The 19,474-nt window shown below is 47.2% G+C and overlaps 2 protein-coding genes across 2 annotated transcripts; both read left to right on the top strand.

The window, feature by feature from the left end:
- The first annotated feature begins 2,365 nt into the window (after nt 1–2,365).
- LOC124702763 (bifunctional nuclease 1-like) lies at nt 2,366–5,409 on the top strand. Its single transcript, XM_047234923.1, has 11 exons — nt 2,366–2,511; nt 2,696–3,005; nt 3,111–3,281; nt 3,379–3,428; nt 3,539–3,595; nt 3,875–3,940; nt 4,018–4,092; nt 4,477–4,592; nt 4,673–4,764; nt 4,923–4,981; nt 5,144–5,409. The coding sequence occupies exons 2-10, from the start codon at nt 2,699–2,701 to the stop codon at nt 4,976–4,978; spliced, it is 990 nt and encodes a 329-aa protein (XP_047090879.1). The 5' UTR covers nt 2,366–2,511; nt 2,696–2,698; the 3' UTR covers nt 4,979–4,981; nt 5,144–5,409.
- A 2,937-nt stretch (nt 5,410–8,346) lies between these two features.
- On the top strand, nt 8,347–14,890 carry LOC124702764 (dof zinc finger protein DOF5.7-like). Its single transcript, XM_047234924.1, has one exon. It carries the CDS (start codon nt 13,596–13,598, stop codon nt 14,574–14,576), a length of 981 nt encoding a protein of 326 aa, XP_047090880.1. The 5' UTR covers nt 8,347–13,595; the 3' UTR covers nt 14,577–14,890.
- The last annotated feature ends 4,584 nt before the right edge of the window (nt 14,891–19,474 follow it).

The following is a 19,474-nucleotide window of genomic DNA, read 5'->3' as shown; positions in this document are numbered from 1 at the left end:
ATCGACACCGTACGCACGACCGAGTACGGAAGTGCTGCCGGATTGCAGCACTGGATGATCGACTACATCAACAACGAGATCTAATCTCGTAGGCTTTGGAATCTTCGAGGGTTAGTCTCATATACGTATCGTTGCTTCGATGTTGATAGATTAGATCTTGCCTCTTCCTAGATTGGATCTTGGTTTTGTTCTTATTCGCGGTAGATTTTTTTTGTTTTCCATGCAACGAACCCCATCAAGGATGACATCATAGTAGCTGACATGATCATTAGTACGATCACACTAGCTGCTAGATTGAACTAGTGATGGTTTTGCCTATATGATCATACATGCTTCTGTTTTGAGCTTTATTTCCCAAAGTTCGTACCTTATGTTTCACATGCTCTATCTTGGTAGAAATACAAGTGTACATGGTGGTCTACGAAAAACTTCTAGATTTGTATAGTTCATGGGAGGACGTCGGCCCATATGTGACACGATGTTGCTGGAAGAACCTCCATAAAGGGTATAAGGCTAGAGAGGAGTCAGAACAAGCTTACTCTGAGTTCTTAGACGGATAACTTGTCTATGATTTATCTCCCAATATCGCAGCTCATGGCGCTCCAAAGATTGTAGGCGATGGCGCTCCAAAGATCGCAAGTAGTAGACTCAAGGACTACATCATCATCGTCTTTTTTATCTGGACCATGTATTTGATGTGGTCTTAACTATGTATGTGATCACTTGTAATACCCAAAACCATGAAGTAGTAGATGGTGAGCTCACCAAGTAGAAGTGCGAGGTGACCACATCGGGCATTATGCGAACTCCCAAACACAGTGTGTTGCATCGGCCCATCCCAAAAACATGTTTTATGGCAAACCAATCAAGTTGGGTAAAAATGGTGCCCTCATGCATCGTGAGACTATGTTAACATCCAATCGTAGTGCAAAAACATACCCAAGTCGTGTTTTTCCTCATGCAACATCCGTCGGGCCAAAAACAGAAACGGAAAAAAATCTATGCGAGTACCAAACACGCCCTAGAGGACGAGGCATCGACGAAGGACTAGTTGAACAACAACCACAACCTCCGCCAGACGCTTTCCATTCCAACAACGATTGGGTAGTGTTCCCATGTGTTGTTTGCTGAGCAATGAGGATGAGGGATGTGTACCTCAAAGTTAACCTAGATCCAGTTCTCTAGTAGGAATTTCGCCTACTATCTAATCTGGCTTGTTTAGTCGCATGAGTTTTGAGACATAAAAATAGGAAAATTTATAGTAATAATGAAATGTCACATGTTTGGTCATGACAATCCTTCAAAATGTTTCGTACATACATTACCATTTCAAAACTCCAGCCCACTCAGCATCCTCAAGTTCCTCCCAATTGGTTGCTCCTTCCTGGATGTAGTCCGGCTTGTAAATATAAGCGGGCCTCCCGCTCCATCCCACTTCGATACCGAGATATAACTTACAAAGTTGCTAGTCGTGCTTAGGCAGCGACAACCATCCCTTGGGGTTATCGTTTGCTTCCTCTGCAGAGACGCTATGAGCCTATGATGGCGATTGGCGATGGCAGCGCCATGTGACATAACAATAAGAAAACCTTACTCCTAGTCTACCTTTGTTCGCGGTCTCGTCGATGAGTTAGAGTGTTGTGCAGTTCTAGTTCCTGCTCTTTCGATATAGAAGATTTGGTTTCATCTTCGTGTTTGGTTGTCATCGTGTTTTGCTGCTTCTTCTCCGATGGACGAGGTCAAGGTAGCTTTAGCTTAAAAACGTTGACCCCAAAGCGAAATTACCGCTTGATGGGATTCAAACTTAGGTGTGCTAGATACGCACTCGTTAGCCTTGCCACTAAGCCATCTTTGTCATCTTCTTCTTTGGGATGATGATCAGCTTCTCAATTATCATCAGCGACATCTTTTGGCTCCAATTTTTAGCTATTACATCAAGATAGTTTAGTGTTCAGATTTCAGAGGCACCATCGAGCTTTGCTCATGGCGTGCCTCCAACAAGTGCGGGAGGAAGACAAAGTCGATTTCCACAGTGACGAGTCGGTGTAGTACTTTTATTTATATAAGAAAGAATAATCCTGTCAAATTTAGTTGATCTTGTCTTTTTTCGAAATAAAAAAGAAGACCCGGAACAGCTAAACCGGTTGCGGCTTTGCACACGCAACTCAATACAGCGGAATATCCAGTTGACGTGGCCTCGCCGCTATGCCCTCAAACGGATTGAGTTGTGACGGCGTCCACGTTCCTAGAATACCCTTCCTCTCGTAAGAATCATGGCTGAAATAAGATAGACAACAGCGACCCTCTAGAAATATCCAGGGGCGATATTGCCAACCTCACGGCATCCAGCCGCTTCTCGGCCACAAAAGCTTGGGTTTAGCTAGCGATAAGGGCTTTCACTAACAACTGGCTCGAAATTTTGGAGTGAACTGATCCACCAAATCCACCAAAGAATATCCTCCATCTTTCCGGCTCGGATCATCCAAATCCATTCTGTAGCCGGGATCAGTGGTAAGCTCAGCTGATCCTTCCCTCTTTTTCAGTTCCGCAACATGTGTACATCATTTCGTGGCGTGTTTTGCCAGTTTTTGCTCATAACCCTATTCCGATCTACTCCTAGTACTTGTTCGATTCCAACCGTTTTGGTGCTTCTCCGTTGGTTTCTGACGCTTCTTGCCCTGTGAAAAAATCCAAGGGGATGGAGGTCATCCGCGGCCCGGTCCTCCCGCGCTGCGCCGCACCTGCTCTGACCTCCGATGCCAGGATCGGCAGCCAGCTGCTGAGGCGCGTCCGCATGCGGAGGAGGGCTTGCGGCGGCGGTGTACTGCAGGGTGACTACTACGGCGTGTCCCCCAGGTTCTTCGGCGTCCCCGCCCAGCGGCACAGCAGAAGCGGCTGGCCTGTTTGCTGCAGCTACGGATCGTCATCCGACGGCGACGGCACCGCCGCCGCGAATTTCGACGCGAGCGGCGAGGAATTCGTTGACTCCAGCATCATGGAGGCTGGTAAGTTGCTTGCGAAACTACAAGGTCAACTGATTGGGGCTGTTGAGTTTGAGTGATTTGGTAATTTGGGCGATATAAAGTGAGCGGTTTTATCTGTCCTCGCAGTTGAGCTAAGAACAGTGTCAGATGGTTTTGTCATAAAATTGCGCGACGGAAGAAACCTTAGATGTGTCCAGAATAATCCCCGCGTGCTGAGACTGCGGGATTCTGCGCCGCACCATGCTATTGTGCTCAAGATGGAAGATGGAAGTGATCTTCTGCTCCCCATTATTGTCAGTATGTATCTGTTTTTGACTCAGACACATTTTGCACTATAGCAGATGCTGTTCCAATTGTGTGATGTACACTGATATGCCCACACTACCTCTTACAGTGGAGACACCAAGCATTATGCTACTGGCTGCCCTTCGGAACATTCGAATTGTAAGATTTTGTTTTAGCTAAAAGAATAATCTCCATGGCACCCACATAGTTCTCGTTTAGAACCTATTTTCTCTGTTTTTGAACTGTGTTGCAATATTGTGACTTTCCAGCCAAGGCCAACAATTTATAATGTGGTAAAGGAGATGACCGAGATGATGGGATATACGGTGAGTTCAAATGGCCTGAATCCGTTGTACAGATATATTGGGTGCCTACTGTCTAGGACTTTTTATGATGTACATTGATGCTTGTCTGTAATTACTTAATCAGTGCCTGGTATGGTAATCATACAATGAATAATGTGCACCTCTTTGTCTAAATTACATCCCTGACAAATTAAATTTCATCTTTCATGGTAACATATGTTGTCTTCTTTTGATAATAGTCTGTTGATAATAATACTATGTACTTTCATCGATCACTTTGGTTTTCTACTCTTATTCTAGGTACGTTTGGTGCGGATTACAGAAATGGTGCATGATGCTTACCATTCTCGATTGTATCTTTCAAAGGTAACACTACTTGAAAATACACTATCATTTGAATAAGAATAACGAATACACCTGATGTACAACATCATGGTATCCAGAATGGAAATGAAGAAGAGATCATTAGTTTTGACCTCAAGCCATCAGATGCCATCAACATTGCTTTCCGGTGCAAGGTGTGCATTTGTCCCCTTTTATTTTTGCTGATATGTTTTGATTTTCACCTAACGGTATTGCTTATACCTGAAGGTATATTTGTAGCCCTTTTGGCCTGTTGGAGTTTGTAATTCCCAGCATATTATATTTACAGAAAACTCAGAGTGATCGATTTCCTTATCTAACCACCAAAGCTACCTCTTTTTTGCATTTTCCCTGATCTAGTTTCTTAACTTTGCCATGTGAATGATAGATGATCCGAACACATTATGATTTGTGAGTAGAGAAACTCCTTTTCCTTTTCAAGTTCAAAGTTCCTTCGTTATGAGGAAATGAGCAGATAAATTCCTGGTGTTGCTTCATCGAACTTTATTATAATTTAAACTTGCTGTATTTTACCCCAGGTTCCTATACAAGTCAACAAGAGTATTGCATACAACAACGGTCTGAAAGTTGTACAACCAAAGCCAACTGGAAGTTACGTGAACTCTGACCAAATCCAGTACACAAGACTTGACAAGTAAGATTGTGAAAATCTGTTTCTGTCGAAATAAGTGTTTCTCCATAGCACACCAAATATGCATCATTACCATTTTGTAGGCCTGGTGATCAGCCTTGCTTTGAAGCCCAGGAGTTTGATTTGGTCCGCAGTATGCTGATTGCTGCTGTTGAAGAGCGTTACAAAGATGCTGGTAATAAGCTATTAATGACTTGTAAAAATAAATTCACGTGTTCCCCATATTTTCTGGTGATGGTTAGCGCTGCAATTTTTTCACCTTTGCATGTTAACATTTAGGTTTTATGTAATCCTTCAAATGGACTAATATTCTTTCTTCTGTTAAACTTTCAGCTCAATACAGAGATCAACTCCTCATGTTCCGGGCAACGAAAAAGAACAGGATATGACAGGTTAGAAGTCTCCACTTCACTAGTTTTTTTTTCCTGGAGCAGGGACACGTGCTATACCAAATCAAGCATTACTAGCTAGTATCATGCTGCAGTATTGTTACACTCACTGTTCGCAAGGTTGATTCTTTCTATCAATACTGACAATTCATTTGTCATAATCAGAGCCTGATGGAGTGATGGGGGTGTACAGTGACCTTTGCCGGGGAAACAGAAAGCTTTGGCAAACATCAAGAAGCACTATGTAAATACGTACATAACTAAAGAATATATACCTAACTAAAACATAATTACAGTTGCGTTCAGATAATATTTACAATAGCTGTAAATTATTTCCTTAAATATTGGTTGTACTTTGACTAGAAAGTGCCAATAGTTACATAATTTGGTTAAGTGAAACATTAATCAAATTGCGTAACTGTTTTGTAGAATCAAATTGTCTGGACATTCTTAACCTTTTTTTTTTCTTTTTTTCGAGAGTACGCGACCGCGTACCATACTTTTATAGAAGACGGAAAAAAATTTACAAGAAAAGGCCTACGACAGACCGCAGGCCTCAGACTCCAGCCACACACACGCACTAGGGCTACTACTCACTAACCATTGTCGAACACTCCCCTCCCCTCCCTATGTGCAGCTCTAATCAGTCTGTATTCCTCCATGACACGAGCAGCAACTCCCCTGGCATTGGTTTGCCGTTGCACATTGTTGAAACAGAAAGCGTTTCTGTTTTTCCATATCGCGTAGCTAACCGTGCAGACCAGACCATCAAACCATTTTCTGTTCTTGTCTCTGAATCTCGCTCGCTCCCTCATCCACCAGTCTTGGAGAGTACTGTCTAGCGTTGGGATTTCAAACTGAATTCCGAGATCCTGCTGACAGTAGTGCCAAACTTCCCGGGCGCAGACACATTGCATAAGGATGTGCTCAGCTGTATCCTCCTCCTGAAGGCAAAGAAAACAGGGCGAGGGGGCAAGCTGAAGACCGTGTCTCGCCCTACGATCAGATGTCCAGATCCTGTGCTGAGCTGCCAGCCAGCAAAAGAGCTTGCTCTTAGGTGCAGCCTTGCAATGCCAGATAGCTTCGTCCAGGATGAATCTGATGCTTCCCTGCATAAACATGTGATAAGCCGAAGCCGCCGTGTAAGCTCCGGACGCCGTCCAGGGCCAGGTAAAGCTGTCCGGCATGTTATAATTACGCCTAACAGCATTCACAGCAGCCCAAAGTCTGACGCACTCCCTGGCCCCTAGGGTAGCCACACACCCTTGGATATCCAACATCCACCTGTTGTTCTGCATGGCTTGCTCTACAGTCCTTGCGTTGCGTGCTCTCTGTGGGACATACATCGTAATGCCAGGTGCAATGTCAGCTGCAGTTCTGCCCTGTATCCATCGATCAATCCAAAACAAGACCTGCTTTCCGTCCCCAACCTCAATATGAATCATACTATCAAACGCCGCCCGAGCCTTCTCGTCCTTTGACATTGGCAAGCCATGCCAGGACCTGTTGGGGTCGACGCGCCTAAGCCACTCCCACCTCAGCCTAAGAGCCAAGCCATGCAAGCGTAAGTTCCTGATACCCAGTCCCCCAAACTCCTTGGGCTTGCAAACTTGTTCCCAGGCCACAAGGCATTGCCCTCCGTTAGCACGCTCCTTAGCAGCCCATAGGAATCCCCTAAATCTTTTGTCCAATTCTTCGAAAACCCAAACAGGAGCATCCATGACCAGAAGATGATGAATGGGACGCGCAGACATAACTGCCTGAACAAGCACCAACCTTCCCTGCTTGCTAACTAGGCCACGCTGCCATGCAGGTACAATTTTCAGGGCTGCCTCAAGCATTGGCATCCATTGTGCTTTGGTTAGCGGCCGAAGTGCTAATTGCAGCCCAAGGTACTTGATAGGGAACTCAGATATCTGGCAATGCAGCACTTCTGTCACCAACTGTTGCTCAGTTTCCCCTCCACGAATGAGAGTTGCCGCTGTCTTGTTGTAATTCACACGCAGCCCAGACGCATCTCCAAAAACCCTCAGGAGCTCACGGACTGTCACCAAGTCCTGCGTGATAGGCTTCACGAAAATAACCACATCGTCAGCAAAAATGGAAAGCCTCTGCACCTGAGTGCAGTTCCCCAACGGCGAAAGGAATCCATGATCAGCTGCCTTCCTGAAGAGGACAGTCACAACCTCCATAGCGAGCACAAACAACTGGGGAGACAGAGGGTCTCCTTGGCGCAAGCCCCTAGCATGTGCAATCTTCCTCCCCGGGCTCCCATTGACCATGACCTTGGTACAGGCTGTTCGAAGAGCAATCGCCGTCCATTTAATCCAGATATCTGGGAATCCCATTCTTCTCAAGATTTGCAGAAGAAAGCCCCAGGAAACGGAATCAAAAGCACGGGAAATATCGAGCTTCAGTAACACTCCCACCTCCTTACGGCTATAGATTTTCCTAGCAAGCTGGCGAACCAGGATGAAATTATCGTGCAGATTCCGTCCTTTGATGAAAGCTGACTGGTTGCAGCTAACCAACATCTCCATCTTCGGCCTTAGACGATTCGACATAAGCTTCGAGAAGAGCTTCACGAAGCTGTGCACCAAGCTTATGGGTCGAAAGTCACCCACCTCCTGTGCATCTGGTTTCTTAGGAATCAAGGTTATCAGAGCTCTGTTGAGCTTACCAAAGGCACGTCCATCTCCCACATAGAGCTTAAGAATTGCAGCCATGATTTCAGGTTTAATCGTTCCCCAGGCTTGGTGATAGAAAGCTCCGACGAAGCCGTCAGGGCCAGGTGCTCTGTCCGCCGGTAAATCCTTGATCACCTGCCAGACCTCCTCTTCAGAGAAAATGTTGCCTAGGTCTTGAAGATGTTCAGACATATCTGGCAGACCAAGGGCCTCGAAGTCAAGATCACACTCCCTGTTCTGAATCTGGCCCAGCAGCCCTCTGTATGCTTCGTCAAACACTTCCTGAATATGACTCTGATCCGTGATAAGCTCGTCATTGTGCTTGATGCTGGGTATAAAGTTCCGAGCTCTCCTGCCATTTGCCACCACATGGAATAAGCGTGTATTGGCATCGCCTTCCTTGATCCAACGCACCCTCGATCTCTGCCGCGCCATAGTTCTCTCCAAAGACGAAAGCCCCAAGACTGTTTGTTTGAGAGTTCTCCTCAGCCACCACTCTCCCGGAGACAGCAACCTACTGTCTTGTGCCTTGTCAAAACGGTGGATCAAAATATTGGCCATTGCAATCTGTAGCTTCAGGTTTCCGATCTTGCTATCACCCCAGGACTGTAGGTGGGTGGCTAAGTTTCTGAAGCATTCGTCGAGGCGAGCAAAGGGGTCAACAATACTGTCACTACATTCTTAACCTTTCATAGCTCCAATTTGTATTTAGTTCCTTGTCTGGTGTCTGGTGAATTTCTTTTGATTAGTACTGCTCCGTGCAACCTTTTAATTTAGTTGTGCTACAAGTGGGATAGGATCTGGAATTTGGTCCAGCTTTGGAAAAAAATAATATTTATTTCACAAAGTTTTGTTGTTCTTTGTTTGACCATCTAAGAGCATCTCCAATGGTGGCCCGATCAGAGTCCGCACGAAATAAGGCTCCTATGGGCCTCCCCATCAGGCAAAAAGTGTGTCCCAAAAGTATGGACCCCAATACGTCCAAACACGCTTGCCACGAAGGACTCACCCTGTAACACTTCGGCCATGCCTAGGCCGAGCCTGCTACCCTCGCAGCTCTTTGGGACATCTAGACTGCCCGCACAAACCAACAGATATCTTTTCCGTGCACATTATCCTCCCTCGTGCGCATCTGAAAAGGACTACTTGGTCGGTCACCTATCCGCACGCTTAACTTAAGAGTTTTTTCGGAATAAGTTTCTAGAAAAGAAGTTGCAACTTATTGATATGAGTATCCTATCAATCCTATTGAGCCCTGGGCTAGGATGTCACACTCATCCCCCTTAGAAGATCGACATCATGTCGATCAACCCCAAACCAGGAACTTCCCCTTTTGACACACGTTTGTGCGTCCAGTGCCGGCGCATGTGCCATGTTGTGTGCCACGACGGGCCACAACAGTCATGCGCCACCTTCTCGAACCCTTGACCCACAAATGTTCGTGTAACCGTGAAGGTCGGCTCTGATACCAAATGTAACACCCCGGCTATCCCTGGCCGGACTTGTTACCCCTAGCAGCTCACTAGGATGTATAGACTAGTTCCACAGATCAATACATGTCTTTTCTGCGCACTTTGTTCTCACTCATGCGCACTGGGGATCAACTTTACGGTCGATCACCCATCCTCAAATTGCTCCGAGCCAAGCAGGCTTAATCTCGGAGTTTTTTGGAGATGAGCTTACGAAAAAGAAGTTGCAACTTGTTAATATGAGTATCCTATCAATCTAATTGAGCCCTGGGTCAGGATGTCACACGCCCCCACTTGGCCCACCTAGCACTTAGATAGGGAAAACCCCTATTCACTTTGGTCCCTTCTTGCTACTCTCCCTCCCACACTAATGGCAACGGCATCCCGTTCGCTGCTATTTTGTCCAGTTCGCTGCTATTTTGTCCTGTTCTCCCGTGTTGATACCTTCAATTTAGATTACGGATAACAACTTTTTCTAAGAGATCCTAGGTTTATATCGGGAAGTATGTGCTTGGAGATGTCACTTCTAGGAAGCCTTTTAAAGCTTCTTGGAATCTTTGATTACCGGAGCAACTATTTACTTTTTGGTTTAAATCAATGGATGAAAATAGGTTAGGGGTCAATGTTTCACCTTGTGCATACATAATGAGATATAAAAGATAAAATGAAGCATTGTTGGTAATAAAAATATAACTATGTACTCAGAGTTATATGTGGGCGATGCGTCCTCATGGCACTATAGCCTACGAATCGTGGTTACTACGATTTCAGTTGTCCAACCGGATACCATACTCACATTCAGTGATATCTAGTTATTAAGATAAATAGGCCAAAGCATTATGTTATGTGATGTCACGGAGAATCATATTCAACTACCTTACTCCCCTTCACTCACACCAGGGTTTCACGAGTAGCCAGAAATCTCCCGTAGAAATACCTTTACCTTTCGATCTTTTAGGGTCTTAGGTACCGGGCAAGCCCTAGGATCACGGCAAAGACCAGGGACATATGCATGAAACATAAATATTACACCAACAATTACATATGAAAATGCACGTGAGGGCTCAGCCCTTAGCCCGTGAAGACTACTTACACGGGATTAGATCAACAAAGCATTGCATAGAAGTCAATACAATTGAATAAAAAATAATTTTGCAATGTCGCCAATCGCGAAGAAATCTATAGTACAAATATGGATTATGATGGAGACTAGGGGAATGGCTATAGAGATGGTGGTGATGGCGGAGCAGAGCTTTGGTGTCGATGAATGGAAATTGTCTTTATGGCAGCTGCAGTTTGACATTTTATAGGGATGTGGACGAGCGTCAATTTTCGGCGGTTCCAGTGGGACCTTTCACAAAAGTTCCTTGGTTTGAATCCACTTGGTACAGCCGGATGGTACTATTGAGGGTTGGCCGTACCAATGTTGTTAAGTCTGGTTTCACATCATTTTGAGGTCATGTTGACTCGGGATTTCCTCCTTCATGTGATTCTTACCATAAATGCTTAGGTATCATCATAAAAACTTCCATTTCTTTGACGAAACAAATTACCAATAAGATTTACACATCTATGCAATAATGATTGATTAGGGTTAGGTTCTTGAGAAATCATCTTGTTTAAACGAAGATAAAAATGAGTGTAAAATCCACTCACGACGCCGTCAGCGCTCTTGGAGCGCAAGCCAATGCTCAAGCTGGGAGAGCGAGGCACAGGCTAAACGGAGCGCAAAAGGAGGATCACCAAGGGCGTGATTTGTTGCTCGCAACGGGTTTTCCCCTTTCATGTCGTCACGTGCAATTTGGACATGTAGCTACCGTATTAGTAGAAACGTGGCTTCGGCCAACATTGGCACTACGTTTGGATGCTAGCAATTTTACTTGGGCTTGGCTTGAGAAACGATAGGCAGTTCGATTGGTAGGTTGTTTTACGCTTGAAAAAAACTTAACACCGTGTTTGGTTATGCGCAGAACGAGGAATGTGATAACCTCTTCCCCAAATGGTGAGGTTACCACCCTTCTTGAGCATCAATATAACAGTCATTGTTCAGTAGCACATAGCAGACATTGTTCAACACGAAATTAAACATACTAACTGACATTATGTGGGCACATTCTTCACTCGTCGATCATGGCAAGGACTGGATCATGCCGCGGGCACCTCTGGACCACCTCTATCATGGTATAGTTAAAGATGGTGACCTTGAATGAATACGTCGCTCCTGAGCATCTTGAAGGTCATGAAGTAGCCGATCTTGACCTAATGAGCAATGGCAAATCCAAGCCAGCCTTGATCAACGTAGATAGTGCCTTTGACGTCCCTCAGCTTGACCATACAGGAGCAACCGATGTTTGTCTTGAGGATGCTCGTCCTGGGTACGATGCCAAGGTACTGCCAGAAGCCTGTTGGGATTGGGAGCATTTCTAACGCCGGAGACAACACCACTTTAGCAAACTTGGTTGGTCCGATGTCGTCATGGAAATGCCCAACCTTGGCAGCCCCCTCCCCCTTAGGCCTCTTGGCACTGCTGCCTTCTCCAGCTTCGCTGGAACAACCCTCGCCAAAGAGCCTGTCCGGTCCACCCATCATCATCTTTGGGCACTGCAAAATGAAGAAGTAATTTGAATGAGCACAAATAGAAGTGTGTGATGATAAAATGAGCAAGGATGCAGGTGGAGCCTCATATGACAGTATGATTGAACATGACAAAGAAGATCACATATCAATAAAGGCAAAGGGATTGTCCGCAAACTAAGTCTAGTGTACAAGCAATTTTGTTGCACATATGACTAAGTTTATGGACAAACCCCTTGCTTTGCATTGTGCCACCTAACAAATCATTGGCTATAGAAGAAGAATGATGGAAGCAAAACTATAAGGTCTCAAATCATTGAACACCACAATTGATGATATTCAACCGAGTACAAGGCACAAGCAGGAGCGTTTGTGCTTTGTACAAGGTTGGATAACACCAATTCTGGTGTCATTTGGTTAACACATCATATCACTGGCAAAAAATATGGTAGGCCTATTACTTACGATGCATCCATTAGCTAAGAAATGCCCTGCGACAAAGGAGCATGCAAGACATATATGTGTTGCAAGCCCCGAGGCCACACATCATTGCTAGCTAACAATGTGATCCTGGTTTTAATCATAGGCCAAACCATTGAAGTTAACACAAATACTAGTGATCAACAAACACGGCAGATCATACTAGCTGGCATCAAACAATAGAGAAACAAGGTTCAGAGTTCATACAAAGCCTAATTATCATACATTACATGCCAGTGTATTTTCACCACTCATCACAAATTGCCCTAATCCTTTTCAGCTTATCCTTATTTTAAAAACCCAGCTTTAGGAGATCAAACAATGATATTTGTAAAACTTTGACTGATCCATGAGTTGTAAAACTGATATATTTTGAATTCGGGATAATATAGAAGCCGTGTGCATCAGCTTAATGCAGATGTTGAGACGTTTGCTCCCACTTAGAAAAGAAAAATCCATCGACTCCAAATAATTTTCCGCCCGAATCTTCTGTAAGCATCGACAATAACTTTCCTAGGCCAACTGATAATGCTCGGCACATGGTCAAATTCCCCTAATCCATCTCTTGCATCGGCGCGCGCGCGTCAGATCGAGCAGCGGTGCAGCTGTGCCAGAGGCGTCTGGCAGGCATGTCTCCCCTGGGCATCCCACTACTGCATACACTGTGTTTCATCTCTGAATCTCTGATCTGTTGGTATGTACGTACAGCTGCAAGCTCGCATGGCAATAGGCTGCTGGCTGCAGCTTCTTATTGGCTCACGCAGACGATAATAGCGTTTCTGTACTCCTCGATGTAATAGTCGATCGATCCAATTCCTCGCCGATAGAAGCCCCACAGGCTGGATGGCCGGCAAGGAGGTGGATAGGTAGCAAGCTTAAGCTAGGCAGGCTCGCAGCAGAAGCAGTGCTAGTACTGGAGAGTGGAGCCAGCAAGCAGGGCATCCATCATCAAGGCTAGTTATTTGTCCTGCAGCTAGCCTGGGCTGGGGCTGAGAACTTGATGGCAATCACAGGAGCCAATCTACAGAGACAGGGAGGGAGACGTCGCTTTTCTCCTCCCGTTAATCCCATGCACGCAGCTCTACGCATGACACGAGATGCCATTCAATAACCTCTCCTCACAGCGCACAGGCACAGGCTCGGAGTAGCTAATTCCCTCCTCGCCAGGAAACCCTTCTCCACCATCGCATCCATCCCATGATTCCCATCTCCATCGCCGTCTCCGGTACCTATGTTTCCTCTCTTCTTATATACGCACCCGCTGTATCCCCTCCCTGTGTGACGATCCACTAGCTAATTAGCTACCTAGCGGAAGCTGCTAATCTATCGCTAGCCGTACGTCACTTGGCTGGCTTGGCTAGCTAGCTGCTGCCTCGCTCTAGTCGAGCTTGCTTGTCAACCTATCAAATGGCGTCGACGGCAGTCGCAGCAGGCGACGACGCGGTGGGCCAGCAGCAGCGCAAAGGCAGCACAGGTGGAGGGAGCGGGACGCCGCCTCCTCCGCCAACGGAGCAGGGGCTCCGGTGCCCTCGCTGCGACTCGCCCAACACCAAGTTCTGCTACTACAACAACTACAGCCTGTCGCAGCCTCGGCACTTCTGCAAGACCTGCCGGAGGTACTGGACCAAGGGCGGAGCCCTCCGCAACGTCCCCGTCGGTGGCGGCTGCCGCAAGAACAAGCGCTCACGCTCTGCGGCCTCCTCCTCCGCCCGCGGTCTATCGCTCAACCTGCCGGCAGCGGTGGAGAGCATCGACGCGGCCTCCGACCAGCACGCTGCAAGGATGGGCGGCGCCTTTCCTGGCGGCGACTTCCACGGCGTGGTCGGCATGCTGCCGGGGTTCCACCAGTCCCCCGCCGTCGTTAGCCACTACGTGCCGTTTGGGGAATGGCCCTCGGGTGGCGACGTCAACAGCGGCCACGCGATGAACGGATCAGGAGCCGGGAACGGCGCGATGGGCAGCAGCACCCTCGCCTCGTCCATCGAGTCGCTGAGCTTCATCAACCAGGACCTCCACTGGAAGCTGCAGCAGCAGCGGGTCGCCACCATGTTCCTCGGCCCGCCTAGCTCCTCTTCCCACTCCCACGTCGACGGCGGTGGCCACGTAGCAGCAGGCGCGCAATTCGGAGGCGCCGGTACGTTCCTGCAGATGGCGGGGGTATCCGGCATGGATACCGTGCCGGCGGCTACGTCGTGGTTTATGGACAGCTCCTACGCGCTGCCTTCTCCGCCCCCACCTGCTGCCGCCGTCGGCACTACCAGCAGCAACATCAACAGCGGCCGGAGTAGTGGTGGCGCCGGCGACGATAACGCCACCTCCAACAACAACAACTGCGGGAGCGCGATTCCGTCGTGGGGCGATATTTCAACGTTCGCGATGCTACCGTAGGAGGTCATGTTCCCAAGTGCTGATTCCAAAGGAATTGAGCTTGTTGCTAGCGAGGCTAATTTATGACTATTCGTTAACTAGTGCTCTCTAACTGGGTTTGATATACGTGCATGTATTAATTCATTATTATCAAGTGATATATTTGTCACAATATCCTAATCAACAATCCATGTTTCATGCCATATATATGGTCTTTTCTCATTCCTTTTCATTTGCTTTTTTGTTCCTTTTCCCTTTGGTTCATTCTTCCATGCACGCATGGATGAATGTTGTAAACTTTGTTACATCTCATGTGGATCTAATCGTATTTGACTGGACTTATGTTGTGTCTAGCTTTACCTTCACTTACATGCATGCAAGCTAAAGCTAGAGAGATGGACATGAGTGTTAAAAGTATGTTTATTTCTTCCTCCGTTCAGAAATAAGTGAATCATATTTGCACATATCTACACTAGCGGCGGCGGAGCTTCGACACAATTCATGGGCGGCGGGGCAAACAACATTCTTGAAGTGATACATCATGGAAAATGAGCAAATGTAGTGTACACACTGGATATATTCTGAGGCACGGTGCAAGAGCTGGGCAGGGCCATGGCCTTTGCTTTGCAACTAAGCCTACATACCATATTAAAACGCGTCTAGATATATACGAATCTAGAAAAAATTGAGTCACTTTTTTCTTTTCTTGTTTTTGTTACAAGGTTCACAGTTAGATTACTACTAGTACATCTCATGCACGTTGTTGCATCCATGAGGTTCTCTCTATCTGCCTCTCGCCTCTCTGGATGGATGGATGAAACCATGCAGTTGCACAGAGGTGTAGCTGTAGCAAGAGTACAGCTCCTGTGTGCGTGAGCTGTACGCGTCAACCTCCGGTAGTCCGGTGGCATCAAACGAAGTGCCTGTGACCGATGATGGTAATGCATGCGCCAACAGGGCAGGCGGGTTTAAGTCACGGGAATCCTACGTAGCTCTAGCTCTAGCTAGCAAGCAAGGCCACGTACATTTACCAGAAGCACAAGTGTGCGGCTACCCTAGGTAGCGAAGGTAAGCTCAGCTGTGCCAAATCGATACTGCATGCGTGGTTAATTTCCCCTGTACTCCGTACGTACCATCATCAATTCATCTCTCCCTCAATTATACAGGAAGTACCAGGCTAGCGCAACACATTCCGCTCTGCCAATGTGATGCCCTAAACAAGTAATGGCCTCGCAGGACTGTCAGAGCCCTTAAACCCTATGTATCCCCTGTGATCAATTCGAGGGATATAGATCATGGATGGTTCCGAAATGAAGGCTCCTTTTTCGTCTTCCCAGTAAGATTCTTCCATTCCTAGGAATATCGATCAAAGGCCGACAGGCCGCCATTAATTCCTCTGTGCTCTCCAACAGGAGGGAGGACCGTGGTGAGATCTTGAATGTATGGGACCAACCTCCGATCTAGCTAGGAGTGCTAGGTGCCTAGCTAGATGGTCCGTAGGAGGAGTACTTCGCCTTCAGTCTCATTAGACATTTTGTGTACGAGGATCAACAAGTATGAGGGAAAGTAATGAGTTCGATATATACTCCCTCTTTGTCCAAAGCAGTTTCAATACTCCCTTGGTTTGGTTTATAAGAGAATTTTCGGTCTGCCCCCATACGCCAAGGAGCGCTATTGGGGCACCGACACATGTTGCTGCGTATGGGGGCGCCTCTCCCCAGCCATGCCCCCAATACAATCCTCCCAATAGATTTTGTTTCTTTTTACACCAAATTTAATCATGTTTTTAAACAAAATTTGAAAATATAAATAAAATAATTCATACAATTCAAATAGAAACAAATTAGTTATAAAATAATTGAAAATAGAAATAAAATAGTTCGTACAATTCAAATAAAATGGTTTGATAGAGTATTTGTGGGCGCTCAAAGCAGACGCTGCATGAGTATTGATCTAGTTGAACTCTCTATCAGACCATTTTGCAGTTGGTGATGAACAAGTTCATCAGTAATTCCGTATGCATGGCGAGTAAATCATCAAACTCTACTGGCACCTCGTGTTCAGCAGTCACAAGAGGTCTTATCGTAAGGATGATCATCATTCAGTGGATATTTGTGCTCACTCCCTATGATCATGTTGTGCATGATTATACAAACATTTATCACCTTCCACACTCTCTTTTAATAATTCAATTTTCTATTTTTGTTTTGTATAATTTGTTTGATGTTAGTTGTTCCAGAGACCTAAGCTTGGGAGGTTAATTTTGCATATGTAGAGTCTTATGAAATGTTCTTTATCTTATATTTTTCATGCAAATCATGTATCATGTTGCTTTGATAGGCTTGCTTGCCTAGGATTTTTATTTTGTATTTATATAAGGGGATCACTTGCTCATGTTATGCCCGATAAATGTTAAGCCGGAGCTTTGATGCACTTTGTTCAAAATTTTACCTAACTTATGAGAAATTAAGTGATCCTCTAAAGACCCTTGATCTATTTGAAATATATATAATAAAGGGAGACTTATTGATTGTCACTATTTAGAATTATCTTATACAAAATGTTATGAAGCCCCATAGTGCATGTTACACAGAAATTTGTCCAAATAGAATTAATATTTCAAAGTTTTGAGATTACATATGCCAAAATTTTACCTCGTGATCGTAGTTAGATATTGCTTTACGTGTATCTTACGCTTTGTTACAACACTAAGGAAGAATGAAACCGTTGCTGGCCTATGACTGACAGTACAAAAACTTATGGCCATACCCAACGGATTCTTTGGATGGCACAAGGCAAAAGTATATGCATAAGATTTTTACCCGGCGGATCACCTGACAAGGTATCGACTTGTCAATCCCTACAAGTTGTAGACTAGGGTTTCGTGGAAAGTAGAGGGCAAGTAGATCTCGAAGGTTTCAGCCGAAAAGGTGCTCGACTGCTAAGTATGCATTGGCATGATGTAGTTATACATTGCTTTGGCATGATCTTTTTGTTCAGTGGCTTGATCTTGTTATGCATTGGCATGATCTTGTTGTTCAGTGGTTTGATCTTGTTTTGCATTGCCATGATCTTGTTGTTCATTGGGATGATCATATTATACGTTGCATTGCAATGTTGTAGTTGTACAATGTTCTTACGTCTTTGTCTATGTACTAACAAGATCGTTAAGTTGGACTCTGACACGGTGGGGAGGGGCTGGCATCCTCCACCTAAGTACCAGGACGAGCTCCTCTTTGTTAGACTGTATATTTGTATAACTGTATCTGTATCTGTATTGTACCTCTTGGTACCCATATATAAAGTGATAGGCCACGCACCAGATGCGTTGAGCCAGTTTCCACCAAACCACTGTTTAACATGGTATCATACTAGGTTACGAAACCCTAGCCGCCGCCCCTACCCTTGGCCGCCGCCGCAACTCTTGGTTGTCGCGCCGCCGCCACGATCGTCGTCACCATGAGCTCCTCTGGTGATTCCTCGTCCTCTTCCGCTGCCCTGCCCACCTCCACGGTTCCTACCGCGCCGCCACCCTTCATCCCGCCTCAACTTGCGGCCATCCTCGCCGCCAACAATAACACGAGCCAGATGGTTGCGTCTTCTTCGTCGCGCCCTCTCTACCTTGGTTCGTCGCAGTTCGCCTCGGGGTTCTTCCCTACGCCGCCTCCTTACGCGCCGACCCGATCGTGCCGCTCAGCGCGGTGCCGCCGCTGCTCCCGTCGGCGCCCCCGGCCTCGCTCGGTAACCCCCTGGCTGCGCCCGACGCGGTGGCTTCGCCCATCGTCACTACCACGGCCCCCGCCCCCGCTGTTTCCCTGGCTGCTGATGGCCCGGACACTGGCCCTTACCAGCTTACGCACCTCATCACGGTGTGTCTCACGCAGGACAACTACGTGTATTGGCGGACGCAAATTCTGCCGCTCCTTCCCAGTCGTCATCTTGAAGGCTTCATTGATGGGAGCCACCCATGCCCGCCCCGCATCGTCCCCGCGGTCACCGCCACCGGCCCCCAGGTCTCGGCTGAGAACCTGGCGTATCGTGTCTGGGTCGCACAGGACCAGGCCATTCTCTCGGCGCTCCAGTCCTCCTTGACGGAAGGCGTTGCCGGCCAGGTGGTGTTCGCCGCCACGTCCTTCGACGTCTAGGGCACGCTGGCGGACAACTTCTCGGCTCACTCCTCCGCTCACGTGTCGGCGCTTCGTCAGCAACTCCACGAGTGCAGAAAGCTTGACTCCTCCACGCACGCCTACTTCAACAAGATCAAGACCTTGGCTGACACTCTGTCCGCTATTGGGCAGCCGCTTCGCGATACGGAGTTCACGGATTTCGTTCTCTAGGGTCTTGACCAGGACTATGACAATCTGGTCGAGGCGGTGCGGGGTCGTGAGACGTCTATGTCCCCTCGGGACCTCTACTCGCGCCTTCTCTCTACCGAGCAACGCGTCAATGTCCGTCATGCCGAGCTGCACGTGAATGATCCGCATGCCCACGCTGCTTACCGTGGGGCCGCTCCTGGTGGGTACCACCCCCTCGACCTCCTGCTGGCCCGCCTGCTCCGCCGCCCATGGGAGGTGGTGGTCGCCAGCCCTCTCCGTCGCCATCGCCTCGCAACGATCGCCGTGGCCGCCCCAATGTTGACTGTCAGCTCTGTGGCATACATAGCCACTACGCCTCTCGCTGCCATCGCCGCTTCAAACGAGACTTTCTCGGCATCGGCAACGACAGACGCGGCAATGAGAAGCAAGCCGCCATCGCCGAGCAGAGCTCCACGGGCTACCCTGGCGCTGCCTCTCACGGTGGAGGCGGGTACACCCCGTCCTACCCGATCGATCCCGCCTGGTACTTCGACACAGGGGCCACGGATCACATGACCAATGAGGCTGGCCGGCTCCATGCGCAGGAGCCCTACCGCGGCCGTG

The sequence above is a fragment of the Lolium rigidum genome, chromosome 3 (genome assembly GCF_022539505.1).
Source record: "Lolium rigidum isolate FL_2022 chromosome 3, APGP_CSIRO_Lrig_0.1, whole genome shotgun sequence".
Taxonomy (NCBI): domain Eukaryota; kingdom Viridiplantae; phylum Streptophyta; class Magnoliopsida; order Poales; family Poaceae; genus Lolium; species Lolium rigidum.
This window is presented reverse-complemented; position numbering and strand designations above follow the sequence as displayed.

What these genes read in the sequence shown, in the direction of transcription:
- LOC124702764 (XM_047234924.1), top strand. Translation starts at nt 13,596, where the DNA reads ATGGCGTCGACGGCAGTCGCAGCAGGCGACGACGCGGTGGGCCAGCAG.
- LOC124702763 (XM_047234923.1), top strand. Translation starts at nt 2,699, where the DNA reads ATGGAGGTCATCCGCGGCCCGGTCCTCCCGCGCTGCGCCGCACCTGCT. An exon ending in CTCCAGCATCATGGAGGCTG is followed by an intron (nt 3,006 to 3,110) that starts GTAAGTTGCTTG and finishes CTGTCCTCGCAG; the next exon opens with TTGAGCTAAGAACAGTGTCA. An exon ending in AGAGCGTTACAAAGATGCTG is followed by an intron (nt 4,765 to 4,922) that starts GTAATAAGCTAT and finishes TTAAACTTTCAG; the next exon opens with CTCAATACAGAGATCAACTC.